This window comes from Chiloscyllium plagiosum, chromosome 18 (assembly GCF_004010195.1).
Source record: "Chiloscyllium plagiosum isolate BGI_BamShark_2017 chromosome 18, ASM401019v2, whole genome shotgun sequence".
Lineage (NCBI taxonomy): Eukaryota > Metazoa > Chordata > Chondrichthyes > Orectolobiformes > Hemiscylliidae > Chiloscyllium > Chiloscyllium plagiosum.
This window is the reverse complement of record NC_057727.1, coordinates 55,724,202-55,749,205: the sequence shown is the minus strand read 5'-3', so window position 1 is coordinate 55,749,205 and position 25,004 is coordinate 55,724,202. Positions and strand designations below refer to the sequence as shown.

Here is a 25,004-nt window from a genome sequence, read left to right as displayed (position 1 = left end):
TCTGAACCAGTGTTTCCACTACTTAGACCATTTTGGAGGAGATCAGCAATACTCAACAGAGCAGGTGGTTGTAATGGTCTGCTGTGTCTCGTGTAATCTGATCATGAGGGAAAGCCCTTGTAACCAGCTACACAGCGAGCAGCTGTAGAGCAGGTAAAGGACAAGGAGGATGTAACATACACAGCCTTTTTCTGACTTGGCTTGACCTGACTTGACCTCTTTCCACCTATCACATTTCCAACTCCCCTCCTCCAAGTCCCTCCTCCCTACCTTTTATCTTCTCCTGCTGAACACTCTCTGCTCATTCCTGAAGAAGGGCCTGTGCCCGAAACGTCGAATCTCCTGTTCCCTGGATGCTGCCTGACCTGCTGTGCTGTTCCAGCAATAAAGTTTCAACTTTGATCTCCAGCATCTGCAGACCTTACTTTCTCCCTGTCTGTGAACATCTCAACCAACAACAATAGCAGTAACCACAAGTCCAATTCCCCAGTCACTGATTCCCGACCTTATCTTCCCTCTGTTCGTGAACATCAGAGTGCTCACTTGGCCACAATGTAAAATTGGATAATACCACAAAATGAACAAAATCTATAAATAGAGTTATTTCCATATTTCATACAAAAGTCAGTAAATCACATGCTTGTGCCTCATTTCCATGTTCCTTTGCCTGTTTTTATGTTCCTTTTCAATGCTACTCCAATGACTGCAGCCTGGCTGGTGGAAGGCTGCTGACATTGGCTGGGGGAGAATGCAGACAGCCTTGGATAATAACCCTGAGTCTAGCAGACTGTCCTAATGTGGCACAGGCAGCAGGTCTGTCTGACAGACACCAGCAAAAGTACAGCAGAGGGAGGAGTGATATTTGAGTCACTACCACTCCTCAGGTCAATGATAAGATATTGAAAGTAGCATTCAGTGATCCTGACCAGTCTTACGAGGTCACTGACCTTCTCATGGCACTACATCCAGGTCCTCAGGTCTGGAACAACTATCCTCTCAGCATGTGGCTGCAGTGACTTCCTGTCCTTTACAGATATTAGATATTTGTGGGTGGCACGGTGGCACAGTGGTTAGCATTGCTGCCTCACAGCGCCAGAGAAACGGGTTCAATTCCCGCCTGAGGCAACTGTCTGTGTGGAGTTTGCACATTCTCCCCGTGTCTGCGTGGGTTTCCTCCAGGTGCTCCGGTTTCCTCCCACAGTCCAAAGCTGTGCAGGTTAGATGAGTTGGCCATGCTAAATTGCCCATAGCGTTAGGTGAAGGGGAATGGGTATGAGTGGGTTGCTCTTCGGAGGGTGGGTGTGGACTTGTTGGGCCGAAGGGCATGTTTCCACACTGTAAGTAATCTAATCTAATTTCTCCTACTTCCCAGCTCCTCACTTAAGCCCCTCCGAGAGCGGACCTGAAGAGCTTGGCACCCACTCACCATAACTGCTGTGCCAAATCTTCAAACCAAAAGCCTCAACTTGAGTTAGCTTGTTCTACTGAGCAATCCTTCACCCTGCAGATAGAAGTGCAAAATGTGACCCAAACATACTGTGGTGTGTTTGTCTATTCACAGAAAGCAGACAGCTGATCAAAATTCTGCCACTGTCGTTATGAACTAACAACCAGCCTTGCAATAAAATGTAGTCACAACAATTCTAATTCCTTCAATTTTCAGCTTCTCGGTATCTGCCTGCCCTCTTCTCTGTTCTGCTGTTGGATCAGAAGGATCGATATGGGAAATCACCTTTGCAGCATGACATCCATCATTGTTGGAGAAAGGATGATATACTGACTGCGGAGGTGAATGTCCAAATCGATACACTCGCTATATAAATCTGAAGCTACTCAAGGCCTAGTGGAATTAAGCCATTGATGGTGAGGTAGTGATGCAATGATGCCCAGCAGACTCTACATTGATCATCTGGTCAAGGTCAGCAAATGCGAAGGGTGTTTGGCTATTTTACAACAGTTTCAATTTAGTCATGTCGCACAAAAGGGAAGAGATTGGAAACAGAGAAGGTTTAGCTCTCCGTGTTTGCAAGGCTCCTCCAGGTACCATGGGCTCGTCCAAAAACGCAAGATGCTGATGCCCAGTGCCAAGGTTGAGGTTGAGAGAAAGAGAGAGAGAAAACAAACCAAAGTTCTTTTCATCGCCGTTTGCGTGGAATCGCCTAACCAGAGTGGGTCCCCTGTGCATAGCACAATTTGTCAAAAAAAAAAACCCAGCAATCATGTATTTTGTAAGCAAGACTTATGTTGAAATATACAACTGATACATTGGATTTTGAATGCTTGCAGTGCTGAAAACAAGGAGGGGGGAGCAACTGAATACAGAACCAATAAAGAGAGAAATTTACTAGCTTCAAAGTTAAAAATCACTGGAAAAACTCAACAGGACTGGTAGGACCTGTGGACAGAAATCAGAGTCAACATTTCAGGTCCAGTGACCCTTCTTCAGATTAGAATTCAATAGATAATAGACAATAGAATTCCATAGATTAGAATTCCATAGTTTAAGGCCTCAATCATGACTGATGAGACTACCAGTACAGAGTGGAAGAAAATAGGAGTTGCAAAAGTTAGAGGAATGCAGTTTTCTTGAAAGGTTGTACATATGGATAAAGTTACAGAGATAGTAAGGGTCAAAAGGATTTAGAAAATTAGGATGACCATTTTAAATATTAATGTGTTGTTGGATCAGGAAGCCATAAGGTCAGTAAGCACAGGGGTAATCGGTGAATGGGACTGCGTTTGGTTTGGGCTTGTGCTCAATTAAGTGGAAACTATTCAGAAGAACTACAGGAAGACTAAAATTACATATTTTTTTCTGTAAGTTCAAGAAATGCAAAGGGTTCACTTGATTGAGATTGTTCCATTTCAGCACCCTATGATGGCTATGCAGGATTTTGGTGATGGTTTTCTTAAGGCCTCAGGGAACAATTCTTTGTAATATTTGTTAAATCTCTTTTTTTTTTTTTTTTACACATTTCTTTTGCCATTCTCACCTCAAACAACAGGAATTTTTCCTGCGGTTATTTTAATGCAAACTATCTGGATACAGGAATGGGGTAAACATCCCAAAAAGCTGTTTGTTTATTTGAGCAAACCAACCACCAGCTGTACCTTGGTAGGATTCCTGAAACCCTGCTTGGAAAAACTACCAACCAGCCTCCAAAATTCATGTCATCATATTTAGTTTCCTGTTGTGATAAATAGCTTTCTCTTTACCTGCAGCAGAGAAGGCTCATTAGATACAGCACCACATCAAATGCACTTTTCCAGAACCCACCTGTTCTAAGCAGTGAGGTCCATTTTAAAAGGATCAGGTAAAATTGACACTTGTGTTTTACACAAGGGGTCGTGTGTAATGAATTAATGGACTGCTGTTCTCTCAATTTGAATAGTCTCTCAATTATTTAGTCCATGAAACGCACTGAAGCTTTAAACTTAAATCTCTTTCCTCATCACTGAAGCAAAACAATAAATTATTTCTCGTGTGAAACCCAATCATAACCTGCTCGAACAGTAGGGACAATGGAGGTTAATCACTTTCTTTCCCAGCTCAAGATTACTGCTGTAGATTGCTACGATCTCATGTTGATCTTGGTTATTTTCCAAGTTTCAGTAATGTATTCCAATACAATACCGTCAACTTACATAGGCAAGTTACCACTTGAAATCTACACCATGGGTTTATTTGTAGAACAGAATAGGATAAATTAATTGCATCAGGTCATACTTGCAATCAAGTATTTTAGGAACGCTATAATGTGAAGGTTGATGTTTCCATTAAATATAAAGCCAACAACAGACCACGCAGTATCTCAAGTTCATTCTATGACTAAATTAAATCAAGGCTCATCTGTATCCAAACTTAATTTTCCTGTTATAACTCCATATTCTAACGAGCCGAACAGATATCTAGCAATCTAAAATTTGCAAGTCCAATTGCTTTACCATTTATGATCTTTTGAGGGAGCGAATTCCAGATTATGACCAGCTGAAATTTGAATTCCATAGTTGGATAGGATTCCTCAGAGTCTGGGGGAGCATTGGTGTGCCTGATGAGTATAATTAATTACAGCACCTTAAATATATGAACCACAATCTCTTTCATGATGGACAGCGCGAGAACCAGACATTGGTTGGCTCAACACAATGGACGTTATAACCCATTTCCTGGTTATGGAGCAATTTTAATCACAGTTCTGTCGGACACGTCAGCCTAAACCTCCAGGAAGATATGAGGAAACACACAAGGAAAGAAGACAGGAAGAATTAATTAAGAACTGTGTACATGAATATCAATATTCACTCTGAGGAAAGCGAAACAGGCATTGGTGTGTAGTTATAATAACCACTGTGACCTGTCCATATTGTTAATGATTAAATTAACCACCACTGAAACAAAGACAAAGATTGGTGCTTACTGAACACATTTCCTAAACCAACAGCTAGAGCAGCTAATATCAAACAATATGAAGAAGAAATGTTTTAAAAACAGTGAATCAATCTCACACAGAAACCAAGAAGTATAATTTTTGAAAAAAGATCTACCTACCTTTTCTGCTGACTTAGCAGTCCCAAAAAATATTGGAATAAAGGCAAGCCATACTATACAGGTAGTGTACATAGTGAATCCTATAGGCTTAGCTTCATTGAAGTTCTCTGGGACGCCCCTTGTCTTGATGGCATAAACAGTGCATGTCACCATTAGAAGGATGCTATATCCCAGGGAGCATATGATTTGTAAATCTGTAATGTCGCATTTGAGGACTCCTCTCGCCAGCTCAGGATCAGAGGTCTTCTGCTCATCGTAGTCGATGATGGTATTTGGTGGGTCAATCCCAAACCAGATGAAGACTCCGAGAAGTTGGACTGATATGAGACTGGATGTGATTGCTAGCTGGGATGTCGGGCTGATGAGTCTGGGTGCTGTCACAGCCTTCTTGCCCTGCTCAAAGATGCGGAAAATCCGGTTGGTCTTAGTCAATAAAGCTGCATAACTGATGCACATTCCGAGGCCCAGGAAGATGCGGCGGAACGAACAAATTCCCATGTTGGGTTTGGCAATCATTAGGAAGGTGATGATGTAACAGAGGAATATCCCTGTGAGAAGAACGTAACTGAGCTCCCGTCCAGTCGCCCGTACAATTGGTGTGTCGTTGTACCGTATAAAAGTAGCCATCACGAAAATAGTGGCAATGATTCCAAGCATGGCAAGAAACACTGGGATAATGGCCCACGGTGAATGCCACTCGAGCTTCACAATCGGAATTTGGCTGCAGCCAGTCCGGTTCTCGTTAGGCCTCATGTCGTAGCTGCAAAGGGAACACGTGAATTCGTCGCGTTGATACTGATAGCCATCACATAGCTCACAATGCCAACAGCAGGATACGCCCTTCACCATTTTCTTACGCTCTCCAGATTTGCACGGCAAGCTGCAGACCGAGGTAGGGAGCTCATGGCTTCCCCGTGGCCAGAGCATGTCTTCTACCTGTGAAGAGGCAAACAGAAGATCAGCACAGTGTGAGGTCCTTGGACTTATTCTACTCAGATGGAATGAATGAACTAGCCATACTGGTGTGACCAGATTCGCTGTGTTTGACCTAAAAGAGGTCACCAAAAATACTCATACCAGACCCACTTTTAACAGAAGTGATTTAAGAATTCACCTCTGCACATGCTTCTTGTCATCGTCATCGTCCCTGAAATGTAAAACAGTCAAGAGAAAAATGCCAGAAATGTCAATCAAATAAATCAAGTTCTGAGACTGTGAACCCATGTACATGCAAGGTTTATCACTCCTGCTACTTTTTGATGGTTCTTGACCTGAAAATTGAAAATAAGTCTGGATCGATTTCTGGGAGTTCTTCAAGACTAATGGTCCCTGCCACTGACAAATATTTCTTTGTTACAGAGATTCTGTGGGTGCTCCTGTTTTTTCCCCCCCACAGTCCAAAGATGTGCTGATTAGGTGAGTTGACCGTGTTAAATTGCCCACGGCGTTCAGGGTTGTGTAGGTTAGGTACATTAGTCATAGGAAATCTAGGGGATTGGGTCTGGGTGGGATACTCCGGAGGGCCAGTGTGCACTTGTTGGGCCGAATTACCTGTTTCCACACTGTGGATTCTATGAATATGCACTTTCTATAGGAACAAGGCAGTTCTTCAAATTATTCTTCATTCAGAACGGAGACCTGTGGAAGTTGTGATCACAAGGAATAGTTCAGGTGGGTAGTACTGATGCCTTTAAGATTAAGTCATATATAGAAGTACGTGAAGGGGGGGGGAAGAAAATGAAGAGGACATGTTGGTACAGTGAGGTGAAATAGGTAGGGTGCGACTTGGGTGGAATATAAGTAAACCTTGTAGGCTGAAAAACTGTCCCAATACTTAAAAATATCTTTGTTAATATATCATAATGTTCATTTATCTGGTAACATTTTAAAAGTTCTTAATATTTCAAAATATATCATCAACCTTTCTTTCTTACTTATGTTTGAGATAGTTATTTGGAAACAGACCATTCAGTCCATCTCTTTCATACTGATCAAATATCTGCAATGAATCTAGTCCTATTTGGCCCATTTCTCGCTAAACCCTTCCCATTCATGTACCCATCCAGATGTCTTTTGAATGTTGTAATTGTACCAGCCTCCACAACTTCCTCTGGCAGCTAATTCCATACATGCACCATCCTCTACATGAGAAAGCAAATACTTTGCCAAAGTGACCATACCAATTCCATTAATCTGTTAACAGCAGGTATCAGAGCAACCAAAGGGATGATTGTGGAAGATAGAAATGGCAAGCTGTAGTAACAATAACAAGATTTTTTTAAAGTCATGTTAGTCATCAGTTGGGAGCTGGATAAGCCACTGAAGAACTTTGCAGGTCAAATTCAGGTGAATTCCAATGATATGATTAGTCTCACTTCCAATACATGAGCACATGATTCAGGATTACACTTCAGTACAATACTGAGGGAGTGTTGTACTGTTGGAGATTTGATCTTTTGGATGAAACATTAAATCATTAGCCCATCCATTCTCTCAAGTGGATATAAAAGCCCACTTTGATATAAAACCCCATGGCACATTTTGAGGATGAGCTGGGGAGTTCTTCTGTTCTGACCAATATGCATCCCTCAACAAACATCTAAAATAGATGTTCTGGTCATTTATTTAGATGAGATTCCCTACAGTGGGGAAACAGGCCCTTCGAGTCCTAGTCTTTCCCACCAATGGAAATATCTTCCCAACATCCACTATTAAGTATTCTGTAAGTTTCATATAGGTCCTTTAGCCCACCGAGACTGTGCTGACACATGACACCTTTGTAAACTAAATATCTTTTCCCTCTACGTGGTCTACATCCCTCTATTCCCTGCCTATTCTTACATTCATCAAGATGCCTCTAAAACATTGCCCTTGCATCTGCATCTATCATCTGCTCTGATGGTACACTGCACGCACTTAACACTATGTCAAAAACGTATGCCTCACGTCTTCTTTAAACTTTTCCACTTTTACCTTAACCCTAATACTTGATATTTCTACCTTGGGAAAAAGATTCTAACTATCATTCAATCCATGCCTCTCATAATTTTGTAAACAGTCTATGAGATTGCCCCTCAGTCTCCAACGGTAAAGCGAAAGCAATCCAAATTTGTCTAATTTCTCTTCATAGTTAATACACTCCAACCAGCAACGTCCTGGTAAACCTTTTCTGTACCCTCTCCAGACATTCCACATCCTTCTGCTAGTCTGGAGACCAGAGCTGGATGCAATATTCCAAATGAGGTTTAACCTAAAATTCTACATAGCTGCACAATGACTTGACACTTTTTCCACTCTATGCCCTGACTGATGAAGACAAGCATGCATACATCGTCTTGACCACCTTATCGACTTGTGTTGCCACATTCAAGGAACTGTGGACTTGTATGCCTGGATACTCCTGTATACTAATGCTACTAAGGCTTCTGCCATTTACCATAAACTACTTTCTTGCATCAGACCTTCCAAAATGCATCACCTCACATTTATCTGGATTAAACTCCACCTGCCAAGTCTCCACCCTTTTTACATTCTGTTGTATCCTCTATCTTCCTTACTATCCACAGCTCCTTCAATTTTTGTGCCTTCTGCAAATTTACTAATCAGACTATCTACACTCTCCTCCAAATCATTAAAATATATTACAAACAACAAGAGTCCCATCACTGATCCCTGCAGAACACCTTAAGTCACAGATCTCCAGTCAGAAAAATATGCTTCCATTGCTACTCTCCGTCTTCCATGACCAAACCAGTTCTGTATCCAATTTACCAACTCACGGTGCATCCTTGTGACTTCACCTTCTGTATCAGCCTGCCACAAGGAACCTTGTCAAAGGCCTTGCTAAAGTCCATGTTGATAATATCCACCACACTGTCCTCATCAATCACCTTTATCACTTCCTCAAAAACTCAATCAAGTTTGTGACCTTCCCCTGCATAAAGCCTATCGTTAATATGTCCAAACATTTCCAAATATGAGTAAGTCCTGTCCATAAGAATCTTCTACAATAATGTCCTGACTACTATTGTTAGGCTGTCTGGCCTGTATTTCCCAGACTATCCCTGTTGCCCTTCTTAAACAAGGAAACAACACTGGCCATTCTCCAGTCCTCTGGAACCTCGCCTGTGACTGATGTGTGAAGGGAATATAGACTCTCTTCCCAGAGGGTCATCTGCCTTGCACCAACTAGCCAGTGTTCTCAGAGGCCATAACTTCTCTGCCTTGTAGAATTTGTCAGATGAACTATTGGCCATTTCTGAGTGCCCTGAACACAGACCCTTCCTAGTGAGCCTGCTGAACCTGGAACTCTTCAATTACATTGTCAAGTCATTCAAGTACCCTTGCATAGTAATGAGCTGTAAGGTGTTGTAAATTGTTTTAAATAACACTAATAGCCCACTGAGTGAGTTGCATCTAGGATGCACTTAATAAACTTCTCTTCCTCTCCATCTCACTTTCCTCCATTCAACCTCTTCATAAAACCTCCCTCAATACCTGTCCAAATATCTGCATGTGGTTCAATGTTAGATGTTTGTTGGTTAACGATCCTGAAGGACCCAAAGGCATTTCTACCTACATTAAAGACACTGCATAAGTGTCAGATGTTGTTGTGGCCTGAGAGTTGTATACCAAATGGCCAAGGAAGACCATTTTACCAGAGCTATGGCTGGTTCCACAGGTTAAAATAACATTGAAACATGCCCATTTTTCTTTGAATAGTACACTAGATTTGCTTTGGTACAAGTAAATGCTTTCTTTTGTGGAAATGCTGTTTTGGTTTGTTCCTATGACTGACAGATGGCTTACAATGCAATGCCGGAAAGAAAATTTCCGCCAGTGCTGCAAATGTTTTTAAATATATTATGCTTTTTGCAGCATACAATACTCTATACGAGCCCAGAATGATTAATTTTCTTATTTCTCTAAATAAAAGGGTATGATTCGGATTTCAAACACCCATTCCTTGAAAGGGATATAGTAATTAAAAAGTCCTTTCTACATTCAATATGGTTGGCTGGAATTCATTATTTTGACAAAGTCTTTAATCATTTATTTGAAAGGGGTTGAAGCCTGCCAGAAGTTGGGCAGACACCCAACACTTAACTCCTGCCCACAGCAAAACAAACAATTCACAGAAGCAGATTCAAATCTCCATAAGACCATAAGACCATAAGACATAGGAGTGGAAGTAAGGCCATTCGGCCCATCAAGTCCACTCCGCCATTCAATCATGGCTGATGCGCATTTCAGCTCCACTTACCAGCGTTCTCCCCGTAGCCCTTAATTCCTCGAGACAACAAGAATCTATCAATCTCGGCCTTGAAGACATTTAGCGTCCCGGCTTCCACTGCACTCCGTGGCAATGAATTCCACAGGCCCACCACTCTCTGGCTGAAGAAATGCCTCCGCATTTCTGTTCTGAAATGACCCCCTCTAATTCTAAGGCTGTGTCCACGGGTCCTAGTCTCCTCGTTTAACTGAAACAATTTCCTAGCATCCACCTTTTCCAAGCCATGTATTATTTTGTACGTCTCTATTAAGTCTCCCCTTAATCTTCTAAACTCCAACGAATACAATCCCAGTATCCTCAGCCGTTCCTCATATGTTAGACCTGTCATTCCAGGGATCTCAAACTCAAATTTGCACGATGTGACTGGGTTCTGCATTAGAGAGCTTCTCGCTGCTTTTTTCCACACTATTCTGAACGGTTGCATGAGCTTGCACCATGTTCTTCTATTAGTTCCAAAAGGCAGCAAATACCACATCAAAAGGCCATAATGCTCAGTTTAATTCATCATTGTATTTATAAGCTAATTGCACAGCAATACTGTGCATTTATTTATGACCTTTAAGGTAGCAAATCCCTTTTGTGACAGAATTAGCACATCAAAAATATCATGACATTTAGGCCACATAAGGAGATATTAAGACCTTGTCAAAGAGACAGGAAACTGGCAGTACAACACAAGTTAAACTGATAAACCATTATGTGTTTGAATGTTCAGAATTTCATTTGAATAACTTTTGACTCAAGTCTCTCATAAATTGATGGAAAGGCCAGCTTCCATGTAGTCTCATGTTACCTCAGGCAGCGTAGCTCAGTTTCATTACAATCGACCTTGTCATTGAAATGGAAGCTGAGCGAATGGATTTTATCCAAAAATCAAGTACTCATCATATGAACCATTCCAACCAGTCAAGTGTATAAGGTGTGAACAATGAGCACTTGATGGGCTAGACAAGATTAAAGGATGAGTCTACTTTCCCCAGACTCCAAGCTTGCATAAATTAATACTGTAAAAGGAATTGACTCAGACATCATGTACTTTTCGAAGATCATTAATTTAGGAATACTGGCAATACCACCAAAGGGAAGCCTGATGAACCTAAGGAACAATAAATACTTTTGACAGTTTTGTACATTGGCCTTAGAGCCAAAGGAACTTAATGTCCCAGCTATTGCTAATTGCAGCCGATGTTTAAATCCACAATGCTTTTGTGCAGCTAAATTCATGTTAAACGTGACTTTTCATAAAGTACTTTATAGCTAATATTTTCTAAGAACAGTCATTTTTATAACGCAATGTAAATAACATAGGAGTCAATTATGTCATAGCAAGGTCCCACTATGTGTTTTAGTGATGTTCGTTAAGGAGTAAACGTTTAGCTAAGACAGCTGCTCTTCTTCAAATGATACATGGAAACTTTTAATAGTGGCTTATGAAGTCATTTACTATCCCATCCATACAACGTCTCTCACTGCTCTACAGTGTAGCACATTCGCAAAGCTGCACCAAAGTGTCAGCCTACAAGGAGTGGGGCTTGAACCTATACATTTCTGAATCACAAGCAAGAGTGATAATATTGAGCCATGATGTGTGTAATATATCTAAGCCAAATGCTCAGGAAAGGATCAGCTGTTCTTATTTTTGTCTAAATTTAGCCTTTAACCTCCCAATGAAATGGTCTACTGACCATCCATATTAAGGGATTTTCTGGATCCAAAATTAATGCTGACTTAAGACTACAAAAGTTCATTCCTTTCAGGACCTTGAGGTTCAGCTGACAAGATTTTCACTTCAACTCGTAATTAAAAACTAGCTTTCAAAATTTTGTAAAGAACTAATTCCCTTTTTATTAAGGAAAAATCAAAAGAATCGCAACTCATGATCAGAAGTGCAAAACTACTGGATACAAGTAGCCATCATTGGTTTGGTATCAAAGAAGCATACACTGAGAGAGCATAAAAATGATAGAAAGATACTTCAGGACAAGAGGAATTACTTTTGAGATTGGCAATAAAATTCCACAGGAGAAACATCTGTGAAGCCAACAGCTAAATAAATAGCATTCATAACATTCTCCTGCAAGGTTTTGTTGTGAGGTTAAAAGTGCCAAGATTGTGTCAAAGTAGCCCGTCCATTATCCAAGGCAATTCCATTGCTGATTAGTACAAAAGACTGCACTCAATGTGCTCATAATTGAATGCTCATTCCTAGAACAGAACAATTAGAATATTTACTTAGTCAGATCATTGTAACTTAAGCTGTGTTTAATGCTGGATCAGTGGTGCTGGAAGAGCACAGCAATTCAATGCTGCCTGAATTGCTGTGCTCTTCCAGCACCACTGATCCAGAATCTGGTTTCCAGCATCTGCAGTCATTGTTTTTACCTCGTTGTGTTTAATGCTGGCCTTGTTCATCTTGTCTGGAAGTGAACAACTGCAGCTTAAAGACTGAAAAGAAACTTACACAGTGAAGGTGAATTATAATGCAATTTAAACACTTCACACAGTTTACATGTAGAGCTTTCTCCTGATATATGAAACAAATTTTTGACATGTTTCTTTCATGAGTTGCAAATCTAAAAGGTTAAAGGATTTCTCTGTTTAGAACAAAAATATCTTTGTTTACAAGATAATATCTATTGGTTTCTGAGAGTCATTAGTTTAGGCTATTTTGAACAGTAATTGGCATTTCATCCCACACACAAAATTTAACCTTTGGCCTCCCAATTAAATTGGCTACTGATCATCCATATTGAGGGATTTTCTGGTTCCAAAATATGCTGACCATTCTTGACCTTTACCTTTGACCCACAGAAGTTAACTTCAATATGACATTACACTTGGGGGTTGTTCCGTTCAGGTTTTAGAACATAGAACATAGAAGAATACAGCGCAGTACAGGCCCTTCGGCCCTCGATGTTGCACCGATCCAAGCCCACCTAACCGACACTAGCCCACTATCCTCCATATGCCTATCCAATGCCCGCTTAAATGCCCATAATGAGGGAGAGTCCACCACTGCTACTGGCAGGGCATTCCATGAACTCACGACTCGCTGAGTAAAGAACCTATCCCTAACATCTGTTCTATACCTACCCCCCCTCAATTTAAAGCTATGCCCCCTTGTAATAGCTGTTTTATTTGACAGAGATTGTCTGTACAGTCTGTGCTTGGTTATATGCCATGGACACCAAAGCCATCAACATGAGTTTTCCTGTTTGTGTTTACAGAGGCCAGTCCAGCACCCCAAATTGCTGAAAGGAATGAATGCATGCCATTGCTGATATGCAGCAGAGTCTCCCAGGAGCAGAGACAAGAAACTATTGGAATTGTTAGTAATGGTCAGTTATTAGGTTGATAGAAAACAGGACTGATCACACACACTAATAAAGTCAGATCACTTTTTTGAATTTCAAAAATAAACTTTATTCATAAAATTATTTGGGTCTCTTTACAATTGGTTGTGCCATTCTGGTGTACACATTACATTACTATACATACAGACATCAAAAATTTATTTTTCCTATATACAATTCTGTACATTTACTATCCAGCTCCTCTGCTGAGGCGTCAGCGGAGCCCAATTGACTGCGTGGGCCCCCTGTTCTTCTTAGGCAGGCAGATGCTATACGGTGGTCTTTCCCCTCTGCGCCTTGGCGGTAGCTGCTCCAAGCTTCAGCGCGTCCCTCAACCCATAGTCTTGGACCTTGGAATGTGCCAGTCTGCAGCACTCAGTCGAGGTCAACTCCTTCAGCTGGAAGATCAACAGGTTTCGGACTGCCCAGAGAGTGCCCTTCACCGAGTTGATGATCCTCCAGGCACAGTTGATGTTCGTCTTGGTGTGCGTCCCGGGGAACAGGCCGTAGAGCACGGAGTCCCGCGTCACGGCCCGCTCAGGTCAAACCTCGACAAACACTACTGCATTCCTCTCCAGACTTCTTCTGCATAGGCACATTCCAGCAGGAGGTGCGTGACAGTCTCGTCCCCCCCACAGCCGCTTCGAGGGCAGCGTGCGGTGCGGCTGAGAGTGCAGGCGTGCATAAAGGATCTCACAAGCAGAGCCCTTCTCATGACCAGCCAAGCCATGTCTTGGTGCTTGTTGGAAAGTTCTGGCGATGAGGCATTCTACCAAATGGCTTTGACAGTCTGCTCAGGGAACCGCTCGATAGGATCAGCCTTCTCTTTTTCCCAAAGTGTCTCAAGGACACTAGGTGCTGACCACTTCCTGATGGACCTGTGGTCAAAGGTGTTTTTCTTCATAAACTTCTTCATGAAGGACAGGTGGTATGGAACGGTCCAACTACTCGGAGCATTCCGCGGCAGCGAGGCCAGGCCCATCCTTCGCAGGGACAGGGAGAACCTCAGTACGTAGTGACATTTGGTGTTTGCGTACCGGGGATCCACGCACAGCTTGATGCAGCCACACACAAAGGTGGTCATCACAGTGAGGGCGGCATTGGGTGTGTTTTTTCCCCCGTTGCCCAGATCTTTATACATCAAATCCCTTCGGACCTGGTCCATCTCTGATCTCCATAAAAATTGGAAGATGGCCCAGGTGATTGCAGCGGCACAGGTTCTAGGAACAGGCCAGACCTGTGTCACGTATAACAGCAATGACAGTGTCTCACACCTGATGACCAGGTTTTTTCCCGCGATGGAGAGCGACCGTAGCTTCTATCTGCCCAGTTTCTGCCTCACTTTGCTGATACGCTCCTCCCAAGACTTGGCTCATGCCCCAGCCCCCCCCCGAACCAAATGCCCAGCACCTTCAGGTGGTCGGTCCTGACGGTGAAGGGGATCGAGGATTGGTCGGCCCAGTTCCCGAAGAGCATGGCCTCACTCTTGCCTCGGTTGACCTTGGCCCCCGAGGCCCGCTCAAACTGGTCACATATGCACATGAGTCCGCGCACGGACAACGGATCCGAGTAGAAAATGGCGACGTCATCCACGTACACGGAGGCCTTAATCTGCAGGCCCCCACTGTCAGGAATAGTCACCCCTCATGGGGTTGCATCCTTCCTGATGGACTCAGCAAATGGCTCTATGCAGCACACAAACAAGGCAGGAGAGAGGGGGCAGCCCTGCCCCTCTCCAGATTTGACTGGGAAGCTATCTGATTCCCACCCATTGATTGAGACTGCACAGACAATGTTGGTGTAGAGCAGTCTGATCCAATTGTAGATTCCCTCCCCAAGGCCCATATATGTGTGTGATATCCTGTCAAAGGCTTTCTCCTGGTACAGGCTGATCAGGCAGGTGTCCAACTCTCTGTCCTGCATGTAGGGAATGTATCCCTGAGGAGTGCGAGACTCTCAGCGATCTTCCTGCCCGGTACAGCACAGGTTTGGTCAGGGTGAATCACCAACCCCAGAGCAGACCTGACTCGGTTGGCGATAACCTTTGACAAAATTTTGTAATCTGAATTCAATAGTGAGATTGGTCTCCAATTTCTGAGTTCCACCCTCTCCCCCTTCTGCTTGTAGATGAGGGTGATGATGCCTTTCCTCATGGATTCACTCATGGTACCTGCCCGAAGCATACTGACATACACCTCCAGCAGGCCCTGGCCAATCAAGTCCCACAGAGCAGAATAGAGCTCAACCGGTAAGCCGTCGCTTCCGGGAGTTTTATTCTTTTTGAAGGACTCGAGGGCCTTGGTCAGCTCGTCCAAAGATAGCGGCTGGTCCAGCCTCTCCCGTGTTCTGTCATCTAAGAACTCCATGATAGAGGACAGGAACGACTGGGAGACTGCACTGTCAGTTGGCTTCACGTAATACAGACTGGCATAGAAGGATTTGCTGATCCTCATGACGTCAGCCTAAGATGACGTTATCGAGCCATCTTCTTCCTTCAGGCTGCTGAGCACGGAGCTCTCTTTGTGTACCTTCTGGAAGAAGAAACGTGAGCACGTCTCATCCTGACTGCTTATCTAAGAGGCAGTTCTTTTCAAATGCACATTGCTGTCAGAGGCTCTCCCTCAGTTTGAGGATGGCTCAGTGTTGCATGTTTCTGCTATGGGTGAGTGGGGAACATGCTGATTCACACATCTTTGGACACACGAGGCAGAATATCTCATAAGCTAATCTGACCTGAGGTGCAGGATTGGTCTCTTTGTCTCTTCTTCCTTGCCACAGCTCTGCCCCACCACAAATATATCCTTAAATCAAAGCTTGACGGAAAATTTCATCGCCATTTTGACCAATTAGAAGCAAGCAGTCATTAATGCCAATTGTGCCACATTTCAAGGAGAGCTCAGAGTATCTAAGTTGTGCCTGCAAACACAGCAAGCAACCATTCAAGTACAGTAGCAGTGATGTCTTGCTATGATTGTATAGAGCCTAAGTGAAACCACACCTGGAGTACTATGGGGGGAGAGAGATAGAGAGAGCCCAAGTTCCATGGAGAAGAATTGCATGGCCCTCTTTGTCAGATTCCTCCAATTACCACTGTATGGAGACTATGATGAGCCATCATTTGTCTGTGATGTGAACGCCAACTGCTCACATTACTAAGGGCTTGCTCGGTTTCGATATTCCTCATCCAGACTCATTGAAAGCTTGAGCAGTGGACTTGGCAGATGGAATATAACATGAAAATATGAGGTTATGCATTTTGGAAGGAAGAATAAACAGATTATTAATTAAATGAGAAAGACTGCAGAAAGCTACAACCAAAGAGGGATTTGGACGTCCTCTTGCAAGAGGGCAAGCGACTAAGGTTTCAGTGGGGGAGCACTTAGGGGCCAGCGACCATAATTCTACTAGTATTAAAATAGTATTGGAAAAGAATAGACTGGATACAGAAGTTGCAATTTTAAATTGAATGAAGGCCAATTTTGACAGTATGAGGCGAGAACTTTCAAAGGTTATTGGCGGGGGGGTGGGGCACGGAGTGGATGTTCACAGGTAAAAGGACGGCTAGAAAATGGGAAGCCTTCAAAAAGGAGATAACCAAAGTCCAGAGACAGTATATTCCTGTTAGGGTGAAGGGCAAAGCTGGTAGGGTTAGGGAATGGTGGATAACTAGAGAATTTGAAGTTTTGGTCAAGAAAAAGGAAGCATAAGTCAGATATAGACAGCAGAGATCGAATGAATCTTTAGAAGAGTATAAAGGTGGTAGGACTATACTTGAGAGGGAAATCAGGAGGGCATAAAGGGGATATGAGATAGCTTTCACAAATAGAATAAAGAAGAATCCATAGGGATTTTATAATACATTAAGGACAAAAAGGTAGCTAGAGAGAGAATAGGGCCCCTCAAAGATCAGCAAGGCAGACTGTACATGGAAGCTGAAAATGTGTTGCTGGAAAAGCGCAGGTCAGGCAGCATCCAAGGAGCAGGAGAATCGACATTTCGGGCATGAGCCCTTCTTCAAGAATTCCTGAAGAAGGGCTCATGCCTGAAACGTCGATTCTCCTGCTCCTTGGATGCTGCCTGACCTGCTGCACTCTTCCAGCAACACATTTTCAGCTCTGATCTCCAGCATCTGCAGTCCTCACTTTCTCCTAGAAGACTGTGCATGGAACCAAAGGAGATGGAGAAGAAACTAAATGAGTATTTTGCATCAGTGTTAACTGTGGAGAAGGACAGGGAAGATACAGAACATGGGAAAATAAATAGCAACATCATGAAAAATGTCCATATTACAGAGGAGAAGAGGCTGGATGTCTAAAAGCACAAAGGTGGATAAATCCCTAGAACCTGATTAGTTGTACCCTAGAACTCTGTGGGAACCTAGGGAAGTGATTGCTGGACCCCTTTTTGAGGTATTTGTATCATCGATAGTCACAGGTCAGGTGCCGGAAGACTGGAGGTCGGCTAACATGGTGCCACTATTTAAGAAAGGTGATAAGGAAAAGCCAGGGAACTATAGAATGATGAGCTTGACATCGGTGGTGAGCAAGTTGTTCGAGAAAAACCTGTCCCTCAGGATTGCCATGATTTGGAAAGGTGAGGACTGATTAGGGATTGTCAACACGGCTTTGTTCATGGGAAATCATGTCTAAAAAACTTAAATTTTTTTTGAGAAGTTAATGAAGGGGGTTGATGATGGCAGAGCGGTGGATATGATCTATATGGGCTTCAGTGAGGCGTTTGACAAGGTTCCTCATGGTAAACTGGTTAGCAAGGTCAGATCACATGGAATACAGGGAGAACTAGCCATTTGGGTACAGAACTGGTTCAAAGGTAGAAGACAGAGGGTGGTGGTGGAGCGTTGCTTTTCAGACTGGAAGCCTGTGACCAGTGGTGTGCCACAAAGATTGATGCTGGGTCCACTACTTTTCAGCATTTATATAAATGATTTGGATGACACCAAAATTGGAGGCATAGTGGACAGCGAAGAAGGTTACCTCAGAGCATTGAAATCCCCCACATTAGGGAGAAGATACCTGTTACTCACCTTATCGAAACCCCTTATTTTATAAACCTCTAAAAGGTCACCCCTTAACCTTCTAAGCTGCAGTGAAAAGGTCCCAGCCTATCCCAATCACTCAAACCGTCCATTCCCAGCAACATCATGGTAAATCTCTTCTGAACCGGTTCCAGCTTAATATCCTTCTGATAACAGGCTTACCAGAACTGGACACAGAACTTCAGAAGAGTCTCACCAACTTCCTGTACAACCTCACATGACTTCCCAACTCCTGTACTCAAAGGTCTGAGCAAATGTGCTCAACACCATCTTAACCACCCTGTCTCTATGTTTTGGAAACTTCAAAGAATTATGTACTTGAACGCCAAGCTCTCTCTGTTTGACAACCATTGGGAGCTCATTGCTCATTGGCAGTAATGTTTGTGTGAGGTGCCAAAAAATAACGTGTGGTTGAAAAGTTCCTCCCAGCAGAAAGGTGAAGCAATACTGTGCACCTCAACAACTGTGAAGGTGGCAAAAGATAGTCTCATTCATTGATCATAGCTAATCTGATAATCTTTAACAATATTTTCCTGCCTTTTCACTATAACCCTCCATTCCCTTACTGATTAAAACCTGCTTTTTTTCAACATGGAATATAATTAACAACCAGCCTCCAGAGTGCTCTGACATAAAGATTTCCACAGAACCATCATCCTTCCTCATCTCTAACTTCGATGGGTGTCCCATTACTGTGAGATTATGCCCTCTGGTTCCAGTTTCTCCAAGAATGGAAAACAACCTTCCTGTATTTATCATGTCAACCCCTCCCAACAATCTTAAATATTTGCCTCTCATTCGTCCAAGCTCCAGCAATTACAGTCCCTACTCAACTTCTCCTCATGTAACATTCCCTCCATACTCAGGATCACTCTAGTCCTTCTCTGCACAACCTCCAAAGGAATTATATATTTCCTTGGATAAGGAGTCCAAAGTGATTTCCAGGTTTGGTCTGACTAGTGCTCTGTATTGTGCCCTTTATTTCAAGAAAGACTTTCGGATATTGCATTCCATGTACTTTGAAATAATGGCCAGTATTCCATTTACCTTCACTATGATCTGCTGAACTTGAATGGTAACTTTGTTTTTGTGATTAGAGTCATAATCATGGAGCCATAGAGATGTACTGCATGGAAACAGACCCAGTGGTCCAAATCATCCATGGGATGTTACTATATTGGAACAGTTACTGATCAGTAGCAAAATTATGTCTTCAAATCCAAGCTTTCAGAACTTGAGTTATTTCTCACACAGAGAGATGACAAAGAGAAAAGCATGACAACCAATGTTAGCGATTATTTTTTAAAAAAGCACATCTTGATATTTCCTCTCTTTTTGGACTGTGGACTGAAAAGGTAAGAACCTGCTTTAAATCAAGGAGACCAGGCAAAGATATGGCTGCTGTTTTAAAACTTATGCTTATTTTAATCACCTGTTTTAGGAAGGATATTACTAAGATAGAGAGAGTTCAGAAGAGATTTACCAGCATGTTGCCAGGTATGGAAAGTATGAGTTATAAAGAAACGCTGGATAGATTAGATTAGATTAGATTCCCTACAGTGTGGAAACAGGCCCTTCAGCCCAACCAGTCCACACCGACCCTCCGAAGAGTAACCCACCCAGACCCATTTCCTTCTGACTAATGCACCTAACACTATGGTCAATTTAGCACGGCCAATTCACCTGACCTGCACATCTTTGGACTGTGGGAGGAAACCGGAGCACCTGGAGGAAACCCACACAGACACGGGGAGAATGTGCAAACTCCACACAGACAGTCGCCCGAGGCTGGAATTGAACCCAAGACCCTGGTGCTGTGAGGCAGCAGTGCTAAGCACTGAGCCACTGTGCTGCCCCCACCAGGGTGCCACCCCTGGGACTTTTTTCACTGGAGCGTAGGAGGTTGAGAGGTGACATTATAGAAGTTTATAAAATCATGATGCGTATAGATCAGGTTAATGGTAGGTGCCTTTTCCCTAGAATGGCGGATTTAAAGACAAGGGGACACATTTTTTAAGGGGAGAGGAGAAAGATTTTAAAAAGACATGACAGGGAATATTTTTAGACATAGGGTGGTTCATGTGGGCAGCACGGTGGCACAGTGTTTAGCACTGCTGCCTCACAGCACCAGAGACCTGAGTTCAATTCCCACCTCAGGCAACTGTCTGAATGGAGTTTGCACATTCTCCCCGTGTCTGCATGGGTTTCCTCTGGGTGCTTCGGTATCCTCCCACAGTCCAAAAATGTGCAGGTTAGGTGAATTGGCCATGCTAAATTGCCTGTAGTGTTAGGTGAAGGGGTAAATGTAGGGGAATGGGTCTGGGTGGGTTGCTCTTCGGCAGGTCGGTGTGGACTTGTTGGGCTGAAGGGCCTTTTTCCACACTGTAAGTAATCTAATCTAATTTAAGGTGTGGAGTGAACTTCCTGATGTGGTGGGTATGAGCACAGTCACAACGTTTAAAAAGCATTTGGATAAGTACCTGAATAGGAAGGGCTTGGAGGAGCAGGCAGGTAGGACTAGTTGAGTTTGGGATTATGTTCAGCATGGTTGGATCAAAGGGTTTGTTTCTATCCTGTATGACTCTATGAGCACATTGTGAATTGTGTACAATGTGTTTTCCTGGAACAGTAAGAGAGCAGAGATAGACGTCATGGAACTGATGGATTCTGAACTGAAGGAAAACTTTTTGACAACATTTCCGATTGGTCCTTGACCAGGTGATCATGGCATTTATGGAGCCAATGCAGCAGAGAACAAGCAGCTGCAAAAAGAAAGCATCAAAAAAAACAATGTCTCTCTCTTTCTCTTGTGGGGGTACCAGAAAGTTTCCAGTAACAGCTAACTGTCTTCCTCTAGTTTTCTCTGCAAATCCCCTTGTTAAAAGAGAAAACAATGCCTTTAAAGATAGTGAATGAATATATGCTTAACCAGTGAATGAAAGATTTCAATGGTTTGCAAACAGCCTTATGTCAACAACAAAGAATTGAAAAGGATTTGAAAGGAAGAGAAAGAAAACGCTCATTGAATCTGTAGTGCAAACTGGTGCTATCAGACTATTTCTCCCTGATCTTTTAAAAATCACCAATAATATTAATGTATTGCATGCCTATGTTTGGGAAGGGGGAGGTTTAGGAAAGAACAGAGTTAACTTGTAGAGTTATAAATCAGCAATTCATGTTGCATAAATGCCATTAGTTCAAGACAGTTTTCACAATAATGAGCTTTGATTTTGAGCACCCCACCCCAACAATGTAAACACTGGATGGTGAAGCAGGTTAGAGGAACAGAGGCTAGTTGTGTATCAACATCACTCAGACCTGCAAAACTTTATGTATTAGCATGAAACACTGATGGTAACACCTCCTCAACCTGTTGAACTTGTCACCTCCTCAGTTTTTAATTCTAATGGCCCAAATGTACTTGGAACACAATCTTTTTGCTCCCAGTTGTTCCCTTTTGAATCGCTCACTTTCCTAACGTTTCACTCTGGCCTTGGTGGTGTTTTGAACTGGGAGCTTGACCTTTCAATTAGCTTCCTCACTGGGCAAAGAAAATGCTTTTCATTGCTGCTGCGCAATTGAAGAACCTGGTCGACTGTGATATTTGCAATCTCACTTCCGTCAAAAATAAATTCCTTTCAAAGTTAGAGATAGAAGAACCAAAGTCGATATGTAAACTACGTTCATCTGAGGATAAGGGGGAAAATGAATCGCTTATCTTCAGAAGCAGGGCAAGGTTCATTATCAGGAAAAGCAGTTATATCCTCGGCAAGTATTAGATATGTCACTAGAAATCATAATCAAAAATGATAGTGTGTGCACAATCCACATTTTTTTTAATATAAAACCTGCAATAGTTTAATCTGAAATGGAAACAAAGATTAATGTGGTCCTGAAAAAGGCAAGATCAGGCACCTCCTTCCAGTTCAGTACTGTGTTGTAGATTTCAAAACAAATCAACGATAATTTGAATTATTGGCATTGCACACAGAGTGCGAGCCAGTATTTCATATTCTTTGTACATAGGTGTGATCCTTTGTGACACCTCAATTTCCACCTGAAATGGGTACACTGTTGGTTGAGTATACATACTACTTGTCTCACATTAACATTGGGAGGTCTTTTTAGGTACAAACCATCCTCTTATAACCATGACGTTGATGTGCCTGGCTCACGGAAGCTTCTGCTAGCAGATACATTGATGGGAGAGGATTTGTGCATGGCGCTGCCATTGAAGCCAATGATAGAGGGCTTGCCTTTAATTGTTGAGATTTTCATTGCTGATAATTTGTATGGCATGAATGTTGTCTGCCATGTCAGCACATGCCTGTATACTGTTCAGATGTTTTTGTGAAACTGGCATGGCCTGATGAGTTACAGGAGATGTTTTGGATGGATTTGAAGACAGTGTAATCATCACTGAACAATCACGGTTGATGCCATGACAGAGAAAAGCTCATCATGAAACAGTGGAAGATAATTAAGCTGAGGATGCACTAACAAATATACATAGCAGACCTTTGATCCATCAATCTAGGGTGGATTAGAAATCAAACAAAGAATTGTTATGAATGTGTTCCTAATTAACCACTTAATTTCTATCTCTGTTCCCAGAAAGAAAATATTCCACCACTTGTTCAAAGTGTTAATAAAATCACATTGAAGAGACTTTTCCTTTAAGAAAGCAGATAGGTAGAAAGCAGGAAACTACAGTTCAGTCAGCCTGTCATCTGGTATTGGAAAATGCTAGAGCTCATTTTGAAGGAAGTAGTAACAAGATTTTTCAAAAACCAAACTAAAATCAGGCAGAATTCATTGGGTTGACAAATTTATCAGTCTTCTCTGCGGATGCAGAGCTGGCTGAGTCACAGAAGACAGAGAGTAGTGGTGAAAATGTTTTTTTTTTAAAACTGGAGATCTGTGACCAGTGGTCTTGTACAGTGATCAGTGCAGGGATCTCAGTTGTTTCAAATAAAAGTAAATGATTTGAAGGAGAATGCAGGTTGTCCGATTACTACGTTTGTGGAAGACACAAAGACTGGGGGAACTGTGAATAGTGAGGATGATTGCTAGAAGGCACAGCAGGATACAAATAGGCTAGAGACTTGGGCAGAAAAATGGTAGATAGAACTTAATCTGGACAAATTTGAGGTGATGCATTTTGTGGAAGATTTAATGCAGGATGCAATCGTACAGTAGATCTCAGACCTCAGTGCAGGTTCGTAGCTCCTTGAAAGTAGCATCGCAGGTAGATAGCATAGTGAAGGCGGCATTTGGTATGCTTTCCTTTATTGGTCAGAGTATTGAGTACAGGAGTTGGGAGGTCATGTTGCGGCTGGACAGGAAATTGGTTAGGCCACTGTTGGAATATTGTGTGCAATTCTGGTCTCCTTCCTATCAGAAAGATGTTGTGAAACTTGAAAGGGTTCAGAAAAGACTTACAAGGATGTTGCCAGGGTTGGAGGATTTGAGCTATAGGGAGAGGTTGAATAGGGTAGGGCTGTTTTCCCTGCAGCATCAGAGGTTGAGGGGTGACCTTATAGAGATTTATAAAATCGTGAGAGGCATGGGTAGGATAAATAAACAAAGTCTTTTCCCTGGTTTGGGGAGTCCAGAACGAGGGTTCAGAACTGGACGTGAAGGTTTAGGGTGAGAGGGGAAAGATATAAAAGAGACCTAAGGGGCAGATTTTCACGCAGAGGGTGGTACGTGTATGGCATGAGCTGCCAGAGGAAGTGGTGGAGGCTGGTACAATTGCAACATTTAAAAGGCACCTGGATGGGTATATGAATAGGAAACGTTTGGAGGGATATGGGTGGGGGCTGGCTAGGAAACGTTTGGAGGGATATGGGTGGGGGCTGGCAGGTGGGATTAGATTGGGTTGGGATGGACAAGTTAGATCGAAGGGTCTGTTCCCATGCTGTACATCTCTATGATTCTCTTTGCCTGGGCTCCTTAGCACAATGGGATTGCCTGAAATCCTGACAATGATAGAGGCAGGATCACTGTCACACCTTTCTAGAACTACAGGGTTAGGACTGGAAGTCTCACCATGGAAGTATCAACATACAGAGGGATTGAGGTGTGCAGGTCCACGGTTCATTGAAAATGGCTAAACAAGTGGATAGGGCAGTCAGGAAGGCCTATGGCATGCTTGCCTTCATTGGTCAGGGCACAGAATATTTAAATTACAGCTGTATAGTTCTTTAGTTAAGCTGCATTTGGAATACCGCATACAGTTCTGGTTGCCACACTACAAGAGGATGTGAAGGCTTCGGACAGGGTACAGAAAAGGTTGACCAGAGTGATGCCTAGTTTGGTGGGCATTAGCTATGGACAGAGATTGGAGAGACTCCGTTTGTTTTCACTTGAATTTGGGAGGCTAAGGGAGAACCTTACAGAGGATTACAAAATTATGGGAGGCATTACAATAAGTTTCAATCTGCAATTTGAGGGGGAGAGGGTACAATCGGAAGTGACAAGATTTCTGCTGAATAAAGGGAACTATGGAGCTATGAGGGAGGAGCTGGCCAAAGTTTCATGGTGCAATACCTCAGCAGGGATGACAGTGGAGGAACAATGGCAGATACTTCTGTGTATAATGGAGAGGGTACAATCGGAAGTGACAATATTTCTGCTGAATAAAGGGAACTATGGAGCTATGAGGGAGGAGCTGGCCAAAGTTCCATGGTGCAATACCTCAGCAGGGATGACAGTGGAGGAACAATGGCAGATACTTCTGTGTATAATGCA

The 25,004-nt window shown here is 42.8% G+C and overlaps 1 protein-coding gene across 7 annotated transcripts in view; it reads right to left on the bottom strand.

Annotated features, from left to right (window-relative positions):
• The window catches only part of LOC122559107 (metabotropic glutamate receptor 7-like), a 736,921-nt gene that overhangs the window by 189,307 nt on the left and 522,610 nt on the right, over positions 1 to 25,004 (bottom strand). For all 7 annotated transcript variants that reach the window (XM_043708410.1, XM_043708414.1, XM_043708411.1 and 4 more), the window contains exon 7: positions 4,550 to 5,485. In XM_043708410.1, coding sequence (XP_043564345.1) covers positions 4,550 to 5,485 — 936 coding nt within the window. The remainder of the gene's footprint in view (positions 1 to 4,549; positions 5,486 to 25,004) is intronic.